The 18,058-nt window shown below is 39.8% G+C and overlaps 1 protein-coding gene and 1 long non-coding RNA gene across 6 annotated transcripts in view; one reads left to right on the forward strand and one right to left on the reverse strand.

Annotated features, from left to right (window-relative positions):
* Positions 1-18,058, forward strand: part of LOC116040060 (dipeptidyl aminopeptidase-like protein 6) — a 260,883-nt gene that overhangs the window by 197,966 nt on the left and 44,859 nt on the right. For all 5 annotated transcript variants that reach the window (XM_031285298.2, XM_031285297.2, XM_035998076.1 and 2 more), the window contains 5 exons: positions 735-833; positions 13,853-13,947; positions 14,423-14,497; positions 16,480-16,532; positions 17,438-17,519. In XM_031285298.2, coding sequence (XP_031141158.1) covers positions 735-833; positions 13,853-13,947; positions 14,423-14,497; positions 16,480-16,532; positions 17,438-17,519 — 404 coding nt within the window. The remainder of the gene's footprint in view (positions 1-734; positions 834-13,852; positions 13,948-14,422; positions 14,498-16,479; positions 16,533-17,437; positions 17,520-18,058) is intronic.
* Positions 336-11,432, reverse strand: LOC116040064. Its single transcript, XR_004102570.2, has 3 exons — positions 10,146-11,432; positions 6,826-6,828; positions 336-347 (listed from the first exon to the last, which is right to left on the reverse strand). It is a non-coding gene; the product is annotated as an uncharacterized LOC116040064 (long non-coding RNA).

Below are 18,058 nucleotides of genomic sequence, written 5' to 3' on the forward strand. Positions count from 1 at the left end.
CCCTCCCGCCCCCCCACACCATTTATATGGATAAATTAAATGAATAATATTATGTAGCAGGAGATGATATGATGAGCATTGATGGATGAAATTAAGCTGAAATGAATTGCAGGAGGCATCTGCTGTAAATATGCTTTTCTGGTCTGATGATCAGAAGCCGCACTAGTCTTAATCAAAGGCCTGAGGAAGGAGCGACGGTGCTCTGCTTTGTTGTTTAACTCGTGTTTTTTCTTCTGTCTTAGCTACATGTTTTATTCTTTAAAAGGCAAACTGTTCCAGCCTGCAGAAAAAAAAGTTGTTAAGACACAGCTGGTGATCAAAATGTGTCAAGAGGACATTATATATTACTATGGCTTTTTTGACAGAAGTAGAAGGAACAATTATTTTCTTTGTTACCTTTTTCTTTTCTTCATATGGTTTGTTTTTAGTCTGTTTTAAATGCCACCCATTGATTATATAGTGTGTCATTACAGGTCTAAGTTTATTTACACGTAACTATCTAATAATAGAATAAATCACCCTCTGGTTGTCTTTCAATTCAATTCAATTTTATTTATACTATGAAATCATAACAAGAGTTATCTCGAGACACTTTACAGATAGAGTAGGTCTAGACCACACTCTATAATTTACAAAGCCCCAACAATTCCAGTAGAATAGTAGTTTTCTGTGATTGGTACACAGGAGTTCCTCAGTTTTCTTTTATATTAATGTTTTGGTTCTTTCCTTTGCAGGTGAGGACGACCAGCTGGCTCTCAAAGGCAAGGTGACTGTTGCAGACCTCTTCAGAAAAGACTTCAAGGTTCACGACCCTAACGCCAAATGGATAAGCAGTAAGTAATCTTATTAAATGTAAGGGTTGCGCAAATTAGTGAATTACAACTGGATACGGACAAGTGCATCAAAGGGTTGTTTGAAAAATTGTTATTGACGCATCACAAGAACAAGAGACATATGTTTCTCAGGTCCCAATCGTTGGAAAGGCAAGAGAAGGGGATATTGGACACTTGTCCTCCATGGTACATCCATCTAGCACTGTGTTAGCCTAACAACTTAATAAGGAAGACAATTTCTCGTCTCTCTCTGTCTAAATTAGCTTAATGCATCTTAAAACTAACTTAATAGGCAACTTTAAAATCATAAGCACAACATAATGTCTTGTTGGCTGATAAAAAATCAAGAAGGGCAGTTCTTCACAGTCAGAGGAAGAAGAGCAGATTTATTAAAGCACAGACACAGCAAGAACATGTTGTGATGACAACATAAAACTACACACACAATCTGTTCCAACACCTCAAGAAACAGGGAAGAGAGTCGCTAAGTCGTTAAGAATGTACTGTAGTTACCAAACACACATAATACAGTTTGAGTGCATCTGGATTAATAACCCAATATTAGCTCATAAAAATATTTCATAAATAACAATTGGCAATGTTGCACTTATTAAAGGTATTGATGTAATAATATTGCTGATATATTTCTGTGTTTAGCTGATAACAATTGAAACGGCAAACGTAATATTTACTATATTGATGTTTGTCTTCTTAAACACCTTCTGTAATAACATGCCAATACATATTGCAAAACTGTGTTGCTGTACATTGTGTGTGTGTGTGTGTGTGTGTGTGTGTGTGTGTGTGTATGTGTGTGTGCGTGTGTGTGTGTGTTTCTGTCCTTGCTGTCTGACATTCCTTCAAACGATTTCTTCCATATGCTTCAATAGCTACCCAATTACCTGCAACCACCAGCGCTCATTTTTTCTGATCAATGCCTGTGTGTGGATGCTGCTATTGTTACAATTCATCACCGCCAATTTCAAACAATATTTTGTATTAACAGCACGGCTGCGACAGTATAAACGCTGACGGCACCACAGGGAGCCGATGAGATAAAATTATATACTTTATATTGTATCAAGGTAAAACAGCGACTCGATGCAGCCTCACATGTCTCAGCGCCACACTGAAGAGAATGATCACAGCTCCAGGATGTGAGGAATCTGTACAGCTGAAGGATTAATGAGGTGGATTTAGTCTTCTCTCCTGCACAACGTAGCTGTCTCCTCCAATCACAGCATTTAAGATGGCTCTTAGAAGCGGCGCAGCTGTTAAATCTCGTATCGCGAAATTGCAAAGCCTTCCTCCTCCGTTATTGGCTGTAATTAGAAAGCTGAAAACCCATATCAGTGACAGGAAGATGCCATCCCTCTGGATCTTTGAGTTCAGTGTTTGTTTTAGCTAATGGTCCCCATATGTGCTTAAGGATGAGACCTCTCTCACATGGCTGATTTGTCGCCATTTTTCTCTGTGACCCATAAAAGTTGTAAACATATTGATCACGCTCGAGTGAGCCTTGGTGAACATCCCAAACTGCGGTGGTACTGTACACATCTGGAAGGTAACAGCTGTCGTGTTCTCGGCGAAAGCTCAAACAGGGATCACGTTTGAATTACATAAGATCATTAGATCATTATCATGAATGGTTCTTTTTTGACTTCTTCCCTTAACCTGAGGCTGTTAAATAAGATGCGCAGAGAAAAGAACAGAGCGTTGCAATAATCCATACATAAAGGACACAATTAAACAGGACTTTTAATTAGAAAGCAGTCTGCTCCGTCAACTCCTCCTTTTTGTGCTGTTGACAGTACCATCCTTAATCCTGAGGTATTTTTAGTGTATCATCAGACACGGCTGACAAGGAGGAGAGAAAGAGGAAGAGAGATCCATCAGCTGATTATTCCGAATTGGTTAGTGTGTCATTTCTACTAGACCCGGTGCTCGACCAAAGTGCATTCTTTCAGGGCTGTCTATAGGATTTGCAGTAATGGCTTCCCTGGTTGGGGGGCTGAAATTGAATTTTTTTTTTTTTTTTTAAAACTAATTTAGCCAGTTTTATGTTTTCCCTTCCCTTGGCTGTCTCCACCTATCAATCTACTCCCTGGAGACGGACTGAATATAACCTCAAGAATTTTTTATGATCATATATTATGCTATTTTTACCAGGAGAAATTGCTTCCTCATGTCTTGTCTAACAGTATTAACTTGGATATATGCTGTACTTGGGTATCATTAGATGTTCTTAAGCTGCCCCTCATGATGGTTGCAGAGACCCTGATCCCTGTCTGCACAGCCAATGGATCATCATTTTTCAAGGATCATTTGGATTAAAACTTTTATTTGAGTGGTTTTTGTCTATCAGTCTTTGTCATGAAATTGTACTCACCAAGTTACTTTCTGAGATCAGGGTATGCAGCAACATTACTAAATAGCAGTCAGATGGAGCAAGAAACGTGAGCAGTCAAGCAATCATACAGATTTTAAACATATATCTAATTACTGGGCATTCAGACCAGAAACAGCCCTGTGGTGAGAAATCCAAGGTACTTCAGGTCCAAGAAGGATGGTTAGAATAATAGGTCCATTAGTTTGAAGATTTATCAAATGCCAAAAATACTGAACAATGGTTTATAATACTATAAGGAAAGATTTGAGAACTCTGGAAATTTAAACCGGCAACAATTGGTTTATCTTCTGTTACAGGAATCAACAGGCTAACAGAAGAAATATCCTGTTTTTAATACATAGAAATCTACCAGGAATGTACACTCGCATGACTTCCTATTGAGCAAGGGTAACTTTTTTGCTGTACAACACTGCATTTTCTCCATTGTCCCGATGCGGTCGGAGGATGCTGTAACACTGTCTAAATATGGCCTTAGCTAAACTTTGGAAGAAAAAAATTAAAGGCCAACGGAAAGATTATTGCCCAAATGGTTTGTTGTAAACAACTATCACAAACTGACTTTGTGGTTTTAAATTTGACCTACCATACTCACCAGTTTTCCCACGGATTGAGGGATTATTACCTACACTTGGGATGTGTTCGCTTTTAGATTACGTGACCGTTCGGGATGCACCGATCAAACTTCTTCATCACCAATTCCAATTCCAACACCTCGCTCAGGGTATCTGCCAGTACTGACATCAGATCAGATATTAGTGCTCTTTTCCCCAAATTTAAGTCTGTATACCGCAGTGTGTGCAAGTCATACGGATCGTGTTTATGTAAATTAACACAAGGCCAGAGTCACTGGCCAACTTTCTGTGAATAACTATGAATTGATAGTGCAAAGTGAATTTTAACATGGATAAGGTACTTTATGATAATGATATGTGAAATTATCCTTTTAATTCTGTGATGTATCTAACACTAGCTGCATAAACTACTTCACCCTGAACTCTGCATCAGTATTCTGATTGTGCTCTGACACCGTCATTATAAGTACCCCTGGTTAGGTAATTGCACAGTTAGCAGGCACTGCTGATATCTCACACATGCCTGTTTTTTTTACCACTCTATCTGAATCAAACAGACACAGCATCAACATCATTCTCACACCACCAAGGTGAAGCCAGCCCTGTGGGACACGATACAGGCACTCTGCAGCAGCTGCTTGCCATTTTAATGGCCACGTTTCTCTTGTTTGCCCCTCCAGGATGCCTCTTGTCTCGTTGATGTTTGATAAATATGGTGTACGGTTCGACCGATTGGGACTAACTTAAAAGGGTTATCGCCGTGACTTTGAGAGGGGCTTGTGACTGTGATTTAGATAAGAGTGAAGTGATGTTTGCTTTGTCTGTGTGTGTACACTTATGCGAGCATGTCTGAGAATTACCTTGTTTCTGAGTGATGCACAAACTCTCATCCCTAATGTTTATGTAAAGCAGTCACTTTGGAGATGATTAGCCAGTTGTCTCACTCCCTTATTGACTTTCCATAGCTCAGCCCCCATGACACAACATGAGTAATTATTGTTCTGCGATGGATCTTTTTCTTACCAGTGAGACATATCAAATTAGCCCATACACTCACTGTTAGCATCCAGTGTTCATTCGGTGTCACAGACAATCAGCTTTTGTAAAATGGTAACATTATATGAAGCAGCCGGTGCAAATATCCTCTTTTGGGATGGCCCAGTTCTACTGCAAGCGCGACTGATGCTTTATCTGTGGGTGCGTCTCGGCACAAATTCACATTTTGTCGGCCCTTTCAACCTCCAGAAAGCAGCAGACGTGGTGCAACAACTCTTTAGACAACACAAGCTGTCACAATATACTGATGTTGTTCAGGGTTTTAACACCCTGAGGGAATAGAATAAAAAAGCATCTGATGCACAACTGAAGAGGAGAAGCAGACTTTGGAATTATACGTTTGCTTCAGTGTGTCTCATGACAAATTCAGCAGTCTCTTAGCTCCTTAGCTGCTAACATCAAGGCAACATCTGAAGAGTTGGATGTCATCTTTCATCCAAGTTTTAAGCAACCAAAATTGAAAAACAGCTATGTCACTTATGTTTTGTCCAACTTATAAATCTTGCCAAACTTAGATTACTCCTTTCTCCCAGTGATATGGAGAAAATCATCATGATCACTGTATTATGTTTTCTCCTTTCATAAAAAGGCAATGGCACACATTGTGCAAAATTCTCAGAAAAAGCATTTGATCAGAACTTCCAGTAGGGACTAAATTGCACTCCGTTTATGAATGTAATTAAAATTTGTACTGATGAATGGTATGCTTTATACTGTAACCTGTTAGCTCAGTCTCAAGAACTCAGGAAAGGTCTCTCTGCAGTTGCGAGGTCAAAGGCTAAACAGAAAATATGGCTTTTCATGGCTTTCACTGACAATGCATCAAGGTTTTCAAATGCTCTGTGTGCAGGTCTTTAACTGGTTATATGAGTGTTTAAATCACTGCTTAAAACGCAGTTGTACAAAGACTCGGTGTCTGCTGACTCTTAGCCCCATAATTAACAGGAAATTCAAATCTGAGATATTTGAATCCCCCCACACACACACAGAAACACACACACACACACACACACACACACACACACACACACACACACACACACACACTAGGGACAGTCATGTTTTCTCCTCTTTTGAGCAGCTGCACATATTGTGAACCACTTTATCCTTAGACCTTGTTTGTGATATACTTCACAGTTCTATATGCAGAAGCATCTGTGTTTTTAAGGCGGGAATGCATGATGTAACATTTCTGCAGTAGCTACCACTGTATGTTTACACATCTCTACTGCAGCTGAATATCCAGTAAGCATGTCCACATCCCTGTACTGCTTACTGCACATGGCATTCACATCCAAGCCGTGAAATAGACTTACAATCCTTTGAATTCAGTTTAGCAGTATTAGCACTGAAGATTCCTAGCTTAACTGTGTTTGTGTAACACAGCAGAAAGGCTGTAAGCATCCCTTCACAGCAAGAGGCCCGCTGGATAATTTTGTTACAGCGATTCTGCAAACACATTTGTTTATGATCTGAGTTTGTTTTTTTTAAGAAGAAGAAACATTCACATGATTGGGGAAATATGAATGATTACAAAAAACTTGAATCTCTAAGTATTTGGCCAATGAGGTAGATCCTCGGAGAGCCTGGATAATAATATTGAAAATGCATTCCGATCACTGCTGTGATGTTTAATGTCATTATTATTAGTGTTATAATTGTTTTTTCACAGGCGCTAGCCTCCCTGATGATCTTATACAATTAGCAGGAGCAGATCTTTTCAGGTTCAGTGATTGGTTTGCAAGCACAAGGAAACACCATATACCATATACTGAGTATGTTTCATTTGTTCAGGTGCTGCCGGAAATTCCGCCAGATGTCCCTAATTTTTGGCCGGATGTTTGTTACCTTCCGCTTTCTTTGTGTTGGCATTCTAAACTCTGGTGGATTTCTGAGGACTATGGTTAACTGCTCCTCAGATCTCTGCAGGGTAAATCCAGACAGCTAGCTAGACTATCTGTCCAATCTGAGTTTTCTGTTGCATGATTAAAACAACTTTTGAACAAGCACGTTCCACCAAAACAAGTTCCTTCCCGAAGCTATTTTGCAGAGGCACCGTGGCTATGTCCTGTGTTTAGCGATTGGTTCAAACAAATGCCAATAAACCAGAGCACGCTTTTCTCCCATCCCGGAATGCTGTGTGGACTAGCCAGACCTTCCTCCACAGCGCTGTGGAGGAAGATCTGGCAATGCAAGACTACTAGTAACACACACAAGGTAAAGAGGAAACTATAGGACATTAGGACTGTGGATGGTGAATGCAGCAGCAACAGAGATTGTGGATTTATGGGGAGAATATGAACAGTTGGCAGACACTGAGGAAATGGCCGTCCCCTCAGAGGCAGTGCATCAAATCAATGACACAATGACTTAAGGATTAATTGCAAATTGAGGTTACAGGTTATAAAAACCACACAGGGTTTTTTAGCAAGTTGATGGAGGGTTTCTGAGAACATTTGCGTGCTCCCTTGGGTGTCATCTTGGAAGGAATATGAAGTTAGATGAGCAGTGAGTGAGTTTTTGAGGACTTAATGTTTAGCAAATGTTCTACTTGACTGCTTTCTGGGGTAATAGACGTTTAAAGATATGGTCTAACTGCAGACAGAGAGTGTGTCCTGGCTAATCACAAGTTCATGGACAGGTGGGTTTCAGTTTATGATGTCATTGTCATAATACTGCCCTTTGTAAGTGTGTATTTTTGAAAAGAGATCTGGAAGTGCAGATGAACAAACGCTAAACTTGACTTGTTCTTATTATTGCTTAGACCCCTGGCTGCGCCCTTACATAATGCAAGGTCGAAGTAAACCAAATAATGAGATAGAGAAATAACATTATCTGTATTTTAGAAGCTAAACAGCATGAAACAGAAGTGACTGGGCAACGTGCCATTTTTCTTCCAACCTTAATGGTGAATTCAGAAGCAGGAGAGGCAGTGAGTAATAAAAGCAGCAGGCACACGCTGATTGGCATTCCTGATAAACATAAATTACTTCCACTATGTGAACTGGCCAGCAGCATGTTGGCAGTGGCCCTGGATGGTTTCATATTCTGTCAGCAGGTTCATACTCAAGGTTTCTGCTCATTTGTTTGCTTTGCGGTTTGTTTTATCCGCTCATTTATCAAGTCGTCAGAAATAGAATTCAAATTCGGTGGTGTTGCCGGTACAGCTTTGCAACAGTAGGGAAAAATACACACAGCTATTATGTGGAATTCCCTTTCAAGAACCATCCACAAATGAAACGAAATTACTAGAAATATACAAGGGGGAGATTTTTAATTAAAACTGCTATTGAATTTTTTATGAACCTATATTTCACAGTTCATCTAAGCCAATGGGTGGCAAAGATTTAAGACGTTATTACTGCATCGGAGACTTCATTTTATTTAACCACAGACAGGCGCTATAATTCTCCCCACAGTAGCTTGCGTCGCTTTTATCAGACCAGTCATCATCTGCAGCCTTGTACACAGACAAATGACCTGGGACCCAGAAAAAAACTCCAGAATTTAACACTGCAACCCTGCCTCACCTCACGGCTAATAATAAAGCCTACAGAAACCACCTTCATTCATCCGAGTGTGTTGTGTGGAGGTTAGAGACATGTAGGTAATATTTCCATTCATACTGTGATGAATAAATAATGTCTCTATTATCAGTTTCTGTTTTCATGCTCAAGACCAGAGAACATTTCCATGTAATCTGACTTAATAAGTGCTTATTCTTAAGGTAAATGATATTATGTGAGACAAAAAAAGTAAAAAATAAATTAAAAAAAGTTTAAGCAGGCATTTTTCTCCTTACGAATCGAACTGATCAGCCTCTTGCAACTTTTCCTATCAGAACATGCCTGTTGAGGACTCTCACAGTGCTCTCTTGGAGTGTTTTTAATCCTCTTAGCTGACACAAAAGACACTCTGGAGAACGTTAAATGTGATTACAGTTGTGTATTCAAGAAAGGGTTGAGTGGGAATGGATAAGGAGGATGAGGAAGGTAGTAGAATGGTCAACGTTGTAAAAAGTCTCACAATTACAGTGCAGAAAAAGGTAATTTTAGTTCAAGAGTCTACTAGAGTAGATGTCTTTGAAGAAGTATTATCTTTCTGCACTAAGCTGTCATATTGCACATGAGGCGAAAAAGGTTTGGTTGAATCATTAATAAAACCTACAATACACTAGCAAAGATTGTGTTTCCCAGGTGAGGAGAAGGATGTAGCGGGGAGTATCAGATCAGGTGAAAGGATCTGAAGATCTGTCAGACTATCATACAGGTTTTTAACAAAACAAGAGGTCAGACAAATTTTAAGAGAATGGTAGACCAACTTCCCAGTTTCAACTTTTCATATTTGTCTTTGTGCGTTTTTGTGTGCAATAAGGGTAAACGTTTCAGACATTTGACTTTCAATTTTACCTCCGAATAAAGTGCTTTAGATAGGCTAAAATGTTGGTCATTTATATAGATAGTTGTTTATTTATTATGGCGTGGACATGGACATTTAAAGACACCAAGAATACCTTTGTATTTGTGAAAGATTGGTCAGTTAGGAACATGTCTTTGGAAGTGTGGAGTTAGAAAAAAAGTGAGTTTACCAGATCTCTGTAGCCCGCTCCTCGTCTCTGCTTGAGACTACAGGCTCGAGGCTACATTAGCCGCTACTTTCATAAGAAGAAGACATACTTTATTAATCCCCGAGGGAATTTCACTCTGTTATTATTCAGATTACTCACACCCAAACAGAACCTACAAATGCATTAAATGGAGAGTTGTCCAAGCGAGGTGGCTGCCCATGGACAGGTGCCCCGAGCAGTTGGGGGGTTGATGCCTTGCTCAAGGGCACCTCAGCAATGCACACCTAAATCTCCAACCAAGCTGTCTGTGGTCATGTTGCATTGTGGGTAATGAGGGCGCCGGGTCCGGGTCGCTGCATCAATCTTGATCCTTTAACAGTCCACTGTTAATCTGACAATGTTGTAGGAGTGCAATGTGGAATCAGTGGAGTAGTCTTTTAAGGACATTTCACAAAAAACCTAGACCTTACGTCACCATTAAATGAGCAGTAAAACAAGAAAAGGACTTAATCTTCAATAGGGCTGGGCAATAGATCGATATTATATTGATATCGCGATATGAGACTAGATATTGTCTCAGATTATGGAAATCGTAATATCGTAAATGGCTTAAGTGTTGTCTTTTTCCCTGGTTTTAAAGGCTGCATTACAGTAAAGTGATGTCATTTTGTGTGTTATGACACTGTGTTACCCACAGTCATATCTACATTACTGAAGATTATTTATCTTAAATCTCATTGTGAAGATATTTTGTTAAAGCACCAATTGTCAACACTATAATATCGTCACAATATCGACATCGAGGTATTAGACAAGAATATCGCGATATCTGATTTTCTCGATATCGCCCACACCTAATCTTCAATCATACTGAAATCACATAAACAAACAAAGCTGGGGAGACCATTAAACCTGCTTGTTTCCATAGCTGATGGTAACATAACTGTGCACACATAGATCTGCTATTCTACACTGTGGTTGTATTTTAAATGAGAGAATATATGCATAATATAGGCTTGCCTTGTTTACAACCTTTATTATTGTCTGACTGCTCATGTTACTTGCTTCGTTTTAAGATCTCAGAGAGTTTTTGGAGTGTTATAATTAACCCAAATGATGCCCCAAACTATGACTTACACTGTCACAACACAAACAAAAATGAACCTGTAAAAGTGGCAGTTTCACAGATAAGACTGTTGCATGAATATGCTTCTATAAAGGGAAGTCCATGTCAATTTAAATTGCTATAAATTGTACAAACTCAATTTATAGCAATTTTCCTTCTGTCTCTTTTTCTCCATCTCACTCGAGTGTGTCGCCTCGTATCTCTGCCCCCCTCTCTTCCCCCTTCCCGGCACTCCGCCTGCCTCCCTGGAGAGAGGCTGGGCTAGGGCTGTACCCAGGGCAGGAGGCTGTATTAATAAGACATACTGCCGTGGAAAGGTATAGATCAGAACAGAAAACAATGCCCTGGGCAAATGCACAGCGAGTGAAAGTAGAGGGGAAAGAGAATGAGTGAGAAAGAGATAGATTGAAGGGAAGACATAATGCCTAGGGTACTGTGAAAGAATAGATGGCTCTCGGTCTTTGAAAGAGCAGAAAACAAAGAGTTGGCGAGTTGAAGGGATGATAAGGTGTAAAATGATGAACTCAGCAGGAGGGCTTATAAAAGGGCAGTGGTGGGCAGGATTTGAAAGATCTGAGGAATAACTAAGGTGTCTGGAGGCATGTGGATAAAGAAGGAGATCAGCAATTCGGTGAGGAATAAAGATGGACAAAAAAAAAGACGCCTTAAAGAGACCCAGGTCTGAAGCCTGACTATGAAAACAGAGCAAGTCACGAAACGAAATCATGTCCAGTCAATCCCTTCCACCACTGATGTGTTACCATATTGTCTTTCTTTCTTTCTTACATTCAAGCCCCATCGTCTGCAATTACCATTTAATATACAAAAGTAGACTGTTTATCAAGATGCCAAACGGAGTCAAACTAAGATAATGGAGCATGGTGGAAAAAAGCAGCACTCTTTTATTTATCACCATGATTTCCGTGAAGGAGTCCATTTTAGACCCTTGTTAGTATGCCGATGGTTTTTAAACAAGGAGACAAAAGCTGTTGAGGGAGCTTTTGGCTATACCAATCTAAAATTGTCTGCTACTGTCCTCCCCAGCACGTTCTGAATTAAAGCCATTGTGATGGTAATTTTGTCACCTCTAATGGACAATTAGATATGCTAGCAGATAGAGAGCACTCTGCATAACAATCTCTGGGTTCTAATTACCTCACCAAATGGAGTGGTTGCGCGCCTATGGATCACTAAAGCAATAAGACAGAGGAGCGCAGATGGATTGAAGGTGAAAGGGGGCAGTTGCTGTATTAAACTTATCCTTCCCTGATAAAAGCCTGATGGATGAGGAGCTGTATGAACTTTCATACATCTTTCAAATAATGGCTCCTTTCAAGGGTTTCCAACAGTGGCCTGAACTCGCTATGTTTGCGCTGGGAGCTTTTGTATTCAGGTATATTAAAAGCCGGGCATATTCTATGACATCGAAAAGGTCTTTTTTCTTGAGCACTTTTGTTAAACTTAGCATTTACATTTATTCTGTAAATTGTATAAAGAAATAGGTTTCAGGGCCTTTAATACACCTTTATGGACATAAAGGTGTATTAAAGGCCCTGAAACCCTATTTCTTCAATGGCCTTCTTATTATAAGTGATGGGCTCTACACATAAAGTTGGAACTGTTTTAGTCATTTCACATGTGAGATTTTTGTTTTTTCTATGAGATCTGCTCACTAGTTCCAAGTGGGCAGACTCTGTTAAAAAATGGTGATGCCACGTACTTCCATGCACCAATCAGGATTTTACAATATTTAAATCAAATTGTAAAGACTTTAAAGAATTTTGGGGCATGTTTTCTGTAAGTCAAAAAAAGAGTGTTTGACTGTTAAAGTTTTAGTAAGTAAAACTTTAAAGGTGTTTTTTTCCCCTCAAACTCTAACTTTTATTGTTGCCCAATGTTATAGAGATATTTTTAAGGGATAAAAGTCATTTTTAACAGTCTTATATCTATAGCTTACTGTATCTGCAGCAGAGTTGATAAAGTTGTTGATAAAACCACTCAATTTAGCATTACTTTTGCAAGGTGCTAAAATGTGGGCTTTCAGAACTCACTGTAACGTATCATCTGCACCAACATTGTTAAAATGGTACACTATCATGGTTAAACCAAATTATAGATTAAATAAGCCTAAATTATCTATACCTATAACTGATGAGCGATAGATAAATATAAAATGTCAAATGAACAAATCTTTAAATCAAAGTAAGACTCTCTTTGAAACTAACTAGTGTTTTATGAAAGAGAAGTAGAAGTCATTTTGGATGTTTATTGATAATAAACATTGCAATGCACTCGCAGGTTGCCTGGCAGACTGACCTGCAGCTTCAATTGCGTTTGGGAAGCCGAAAGTGTTTAATGTGCTTGAAACAAAGGCCTGTTACTGGCCAGACAGTTCATGATTGAGTCTGGAGCACTTGATTTGACATACCTTCAAACATAACAAGATTGTAGAATTTCAACCGATAAAATTTGATTTATTGTTAAAGCCAATATTGTGATCACAATCATTGCTATCCAAGCCCTGCTTTTATATTTAAATCCAACACACATATTCATGCCACTTAGTGAACCATTTATAATTGCTGCACTTGTTAATAAAAGTTGCACTTTTGTGGTTGCTGATAGATTAATAAAACTCTCCAACACACCTAATTTAATATGCCTTTGATATTAAAAATCCACTAAAATGTAATTATGTAGTCGATGACAGCTTATAACTGCATTAACATTGAATATTGCCTTTACTATCGAGCCAGCAGCTATTATGTAACATTTTCAAAGGGTCATTTATATGTTTTGAAACCAGAATTTTAATTTCTAGTGCCTACATATGCAGGGAACTAGACAATTAAAATGCCTGTTTTATTACTGGCATATTGGACATCGGGCTACAATGAGGGGCCAAGCTCATAACATCCTTAGTGGTGCTCGCACTCTCTGTCTCATGCCACTGAGTTCATCTGTTCTCCACATGTTAAGTGTCCGATGTTCTAGGATTTCTGTGTAAGGAGCTTAATTATTGCTCTCTTGTGTTCTGACTGTAAAAGGTCAGTGATTGCATCTGCCCATGTGTCTGAGCCAGGGAATGAATTGAGCATATTGGGTCATACAGGCGCCTCTGTGTATTTCCCCAGGAATGATTTTGTCTAAAGGGATATCTAAAGGGCACTTCTACGTTTGTGTGTGTGGTCATTAGAGTAATTTGTGTGTCTGTAGAACATAGGTATTACATGATACATTAGGGAACATCTGAAATCAAGGTCTCTATTTCTCTCCCTCTCCTCGCAGGTAATGAGCTATTATACCGCAATCGTGATGGTGACGTCGTCAAGTTCAACGTCGACACTAATGAGGAGACCATCTTGGTGCATAACAAGAAGTTTGTAAGTCTTTTGTCATCTCTTCTTTCTCTTTACTTTCTCACAATCACAGGACTAAAGAACTGACCGTGGCTGCATGAATTAAATTAAAACATTTCTGATGGTGTCAGCAAATCAAAGCACCCAAAGCTCTTTTTTTATTACAAAGCTTAATCAAATGATCCATTATTGCTGTGATATGTGGACTGCATAGTTAAAACTTAGGGCATTGGGTATGTGGGGTGAAACGTTGAGATGGAAAAGGAGATGTATGTATCAGCGCTGCGGCAGCCTGGGTGACGACACACAACATTATGTCTGCCATCAAATCACCAAGCCCTAGTGCAAAGATTAATGCAACTTCCATTTGCTTCAAGAGCTGGGCAATCCATCAAACGCAGTCATTTAAGGACTAGTTTAATGAAAAAATACCACGCATGGTTAAAGGACTCATCTTTTTGTCTTCTCTTTCCCTCTTACGTCTGCCTTTGCTTCTCAGGAAATGTACAAAGCCAGCAAGTATGAGGTGTCTCCTGACTTGAAGCATGTGCTGCTGGCCTACAACGTTGCACCGGTGAGCTTCTCATTTGTTTGCTTGTTTTTTGAATTAGCAAACTGACAGCCAAATATGTCAGCCACCTCCACCGGGGCGGGGGGGTGATGTGGTACATATTCGTAGTGCAGCGAAGGCGGGGAAGGAGGGAAGGCAGGAGAAAGTAATCATGGCGGGGTGTGAAGGCCTGTCGCACACCGCTGCCTGTCAGCGATGGCAGCGGGGGCCAGCACAGCCGAGTGGAACTGTAGCAAGGGAGGCAGAAACACAAACAAACCCCTCGGTGCTGAAACGGGCTCGCGGGGAGAGAGATATGAGATCAGCAGAAGGAACAGGATGTATTGGCTAGGAATTTATCATTGCTGTGAAATTCTGAATAAAGTGTCCCATGACTACATCAGCTCTGCTAACACCTTGATATGCATCAAAGCATTTCAGCTCCTAATATAGGTGGATCAGATATATTGAATCATTTTAGTCAGCCGATGTCTGTGTGTTTATTTCATGCTGCCTCACCACTGGAGAGTTTGTGCCTATTGTTAATGCGTGAAAGATGCTGGGAGAGATATAACCTTGTGCTATTGCCTGAGATGAATAGAGAATATTATGTCAAACTAGAGATGCCTCGTGTGTTGTTTGGGTTTATTATTCCATCCAAACCTCCATCCTGTTGATAGATGACAGTCATTCCTGCTATACGCTCACCGTAGCAGCACACAATACACAGTCACGCACACCACATCTCTGTAACATGTTGCATGGATCGCGCGTGTTCATAATGAGCAGTGTCTGCATACTAACGCACAAACAAATCGTCCTCCGTTTGTGTCTCCAGTAGGCAGTGACTTAATACGCTCCTGCATTTGTAGCACAAACAAGATGAAACTATTTGTAACACGCACAGTTTTTGTAGAAAACATCTGTCAAGAAATGTTCATCAGTAGATAAGATTTCAAAGATGAAAGGCCAGTGTTAGAGATCTTTCCAGGTTTTTATCGTGTAGCCTAGTGTATTTTTGTATGACGTAGAGTGAAGTCCAATGAAATCCATAGCAGCTTTAAATAGAAGAGAGACAAATATGTTGACATGGAGAGTAATTGAAGAGTAACCTAACAGCTATGGTGGTACCCAAATCAGATTTTTTTTTCCCAATGTGAATCAGATTCGGCTGTTGAATACAAAAAAATGACTATTCTTTCCTTTGCAATCAGAACATCCATTGGGCTGACAACCAGGGCAAACTGTGCTAAATGACGTGTTTAGCTGTGCCTTCACCATTGATATCTATGTCTGTAGATAGTTGAGTGTGGGAAACACTGTTCAGCACACTCGCCCTGCTAGAATATAAAAATATAATGGAATGCACGCTGACTGACAAAAAAAAACGACTGCAGGGTCACCGATGGATGATTCGACTCCTGGACTTTCAGGGGGCAGCCCTATTAACAGCAGCATGAAAGGATATATTCTCTGCCTTGTCTGGTTAAAAGTGTAAAGGCTGTTTCACATGTAACCACACCCAACAGTGATGTCACGGTGTACTGACACACCCTAGAGTACAGTTGTACATCACTGCAGCGGGGTGGGACGTTAAACCACTGGTGGTCATTTTAACAGGGTGTTAAGTTACTCTTAAACATTTGTTTGGATTATGTAATGGACCTGTAGACCAATATAGACCAAATAAACAAAAACTATAACAATGTTATTGCACTACCTATGTTCTAGATTTTATGTCAGTGCTAAAGATTTTCAAAGTATTCAAAAGCCCCACCTTTTCAATTTTCATTTCAAAGAATTCATTATTGTCAATTTCTAGAGCGTTTTTTTTTTTTTGTACATTCTTTATTTCTTATAACTTTTTAGTAAGTCTTACCTTACTGTGACATCCACATTATTCCTTACGAAATAACACAAAAAATAGGCAGTTTTTAATCAAGTTGTCAAGGTAAAACTGCAACTTGCTTCATGTGAAGTGATCTGATGTGATCTTTTTCTTCCAGGTGTACCAGCATTCTTACACAGCCTTCTACATCATCTGCAGTCTGGATACTCCGTAAGTAGGCAGCAGGGCTGCATTGTTCCATTGTCATTATCTTATCTTACTGTATAATATCTCACCTAACTTCGCTGCCTGTGACTTTGAAAGCAATTCATTGTTCTTACAACTACCCTCTTACAAAGTTACATTAACTACACTGTTATCCTCCACCAATGCTATCTGTGAGGTGAAAGGGTTATTAAGTAATCTGTGACATCAAATGGCAGCCAGGTTTGCCGTTACATCTACAGATCTTACATCTTATATTAAAATGCCTGGAGAAAGGAAGAAGCGTTAGTGAAGCGTGATAAGGATGCACTCTTTCCTGCAATTTAACCCCTCTGATCGTCATTCCTTTGTGTTAAAAACATATGAAAGAGTAACAGAAAATGTTCCTGACAAACAACCCAAAATCCTGGCACACATTTTCAAAGTAGTAAAATCAAAAAGCCAGAACTCGAGGCACTCGATTAACTGGTACTGATCAGCAGTCAAGACATATTAATGGCCATATTGTCCAGTTAGTAGACTCTTCACTTTTTTACCTCCCCTCCTCAGGTCACAGTATTATGGCACTGTCAGCAGCTCTCATGCTTAAATCTATTTGTGTGCTGCCACCCAGTGGTAATGTGCCAAAAGAAAACAACACAGCTGATGACCTCATTCATCCTCGGCTCCAGACAAAGACATAGAGCCAGTGGCACCTCTAATTCTGCAGTCTGCACTGCGCAGCACTTTTCCCAATAAGTAGAGGTGACACTGTTATAGAGCTCTGGTATTTATGGATACACTTAAACCTGTGTTCTCAGATGTGCTACACTTGTTCTTCTCCTGCAGCAGCACTGGGAGCAGACACTCACTGTGTGTATGTGTCTGCACTTCTATCTGATAGCATTGTTTTCTCTGTCTGTGCACCCCAGGGCGACGTGGAACTTGAACCCTCCAGAGGTGCGAAATGCTCAGCTGCAGTACGCAGGCTGGGGACCCCAGGACCAGCAACTGGTATGAACTACAATATGTGCATAGTGTCATCTCTGTCTGCTGGCCAATAAAGTTTCAAAGTTAAGATTCAAACCGTCTTTATTGTCTAACAATAAAGCATAAGTGAAAAACACACACTGTGAACATTCTTGATTATAACAGTTAATATGGCTATGCACAATTTTACTATGTGCCAAGTGCTAGCATGCAGTGTGCTTTACTGCTAGTTTATAAAGTTAATGGAAGACAGAATTAATGATTTTATGGGACTTTATAGCGGCCCCCTAATGGGAGGAGTTGGAATGGGTGATGAAGGGGTTGTGAAAGGTACTTGTTTTTCCTATGTTTAAACCTAAACTAAAACCACTAAAATATTGTGGCTACTTGGGAGCAGCACAACAAGCTGTGAACACAACATTGACAAATCATCATAAAGTTTATATGGCAAATGTGCGGGCGATGAGATCAAAACTCTCTGCTGAAAGATGCAGAAAGTGCTCTGTAGAGCTGAGGGGAACTGCAGATTGATAATTCTCTGTGGATTCATCACTGCAACCGAC

Source organism: Sander lucioperca, chromosome 23, assembly GCF_008315115.2.
Source record: "Sander lucioperca isolate FBNREF2018 chromosome 23, SLUC_FBN_1.2, whole genome shotgun sequence".
Lineage (NCBI taxonomy): Eukaryota > Metazoa > Chordata > Actinopteri > Perciformes > Percidae > Sander > Sander lucioperca.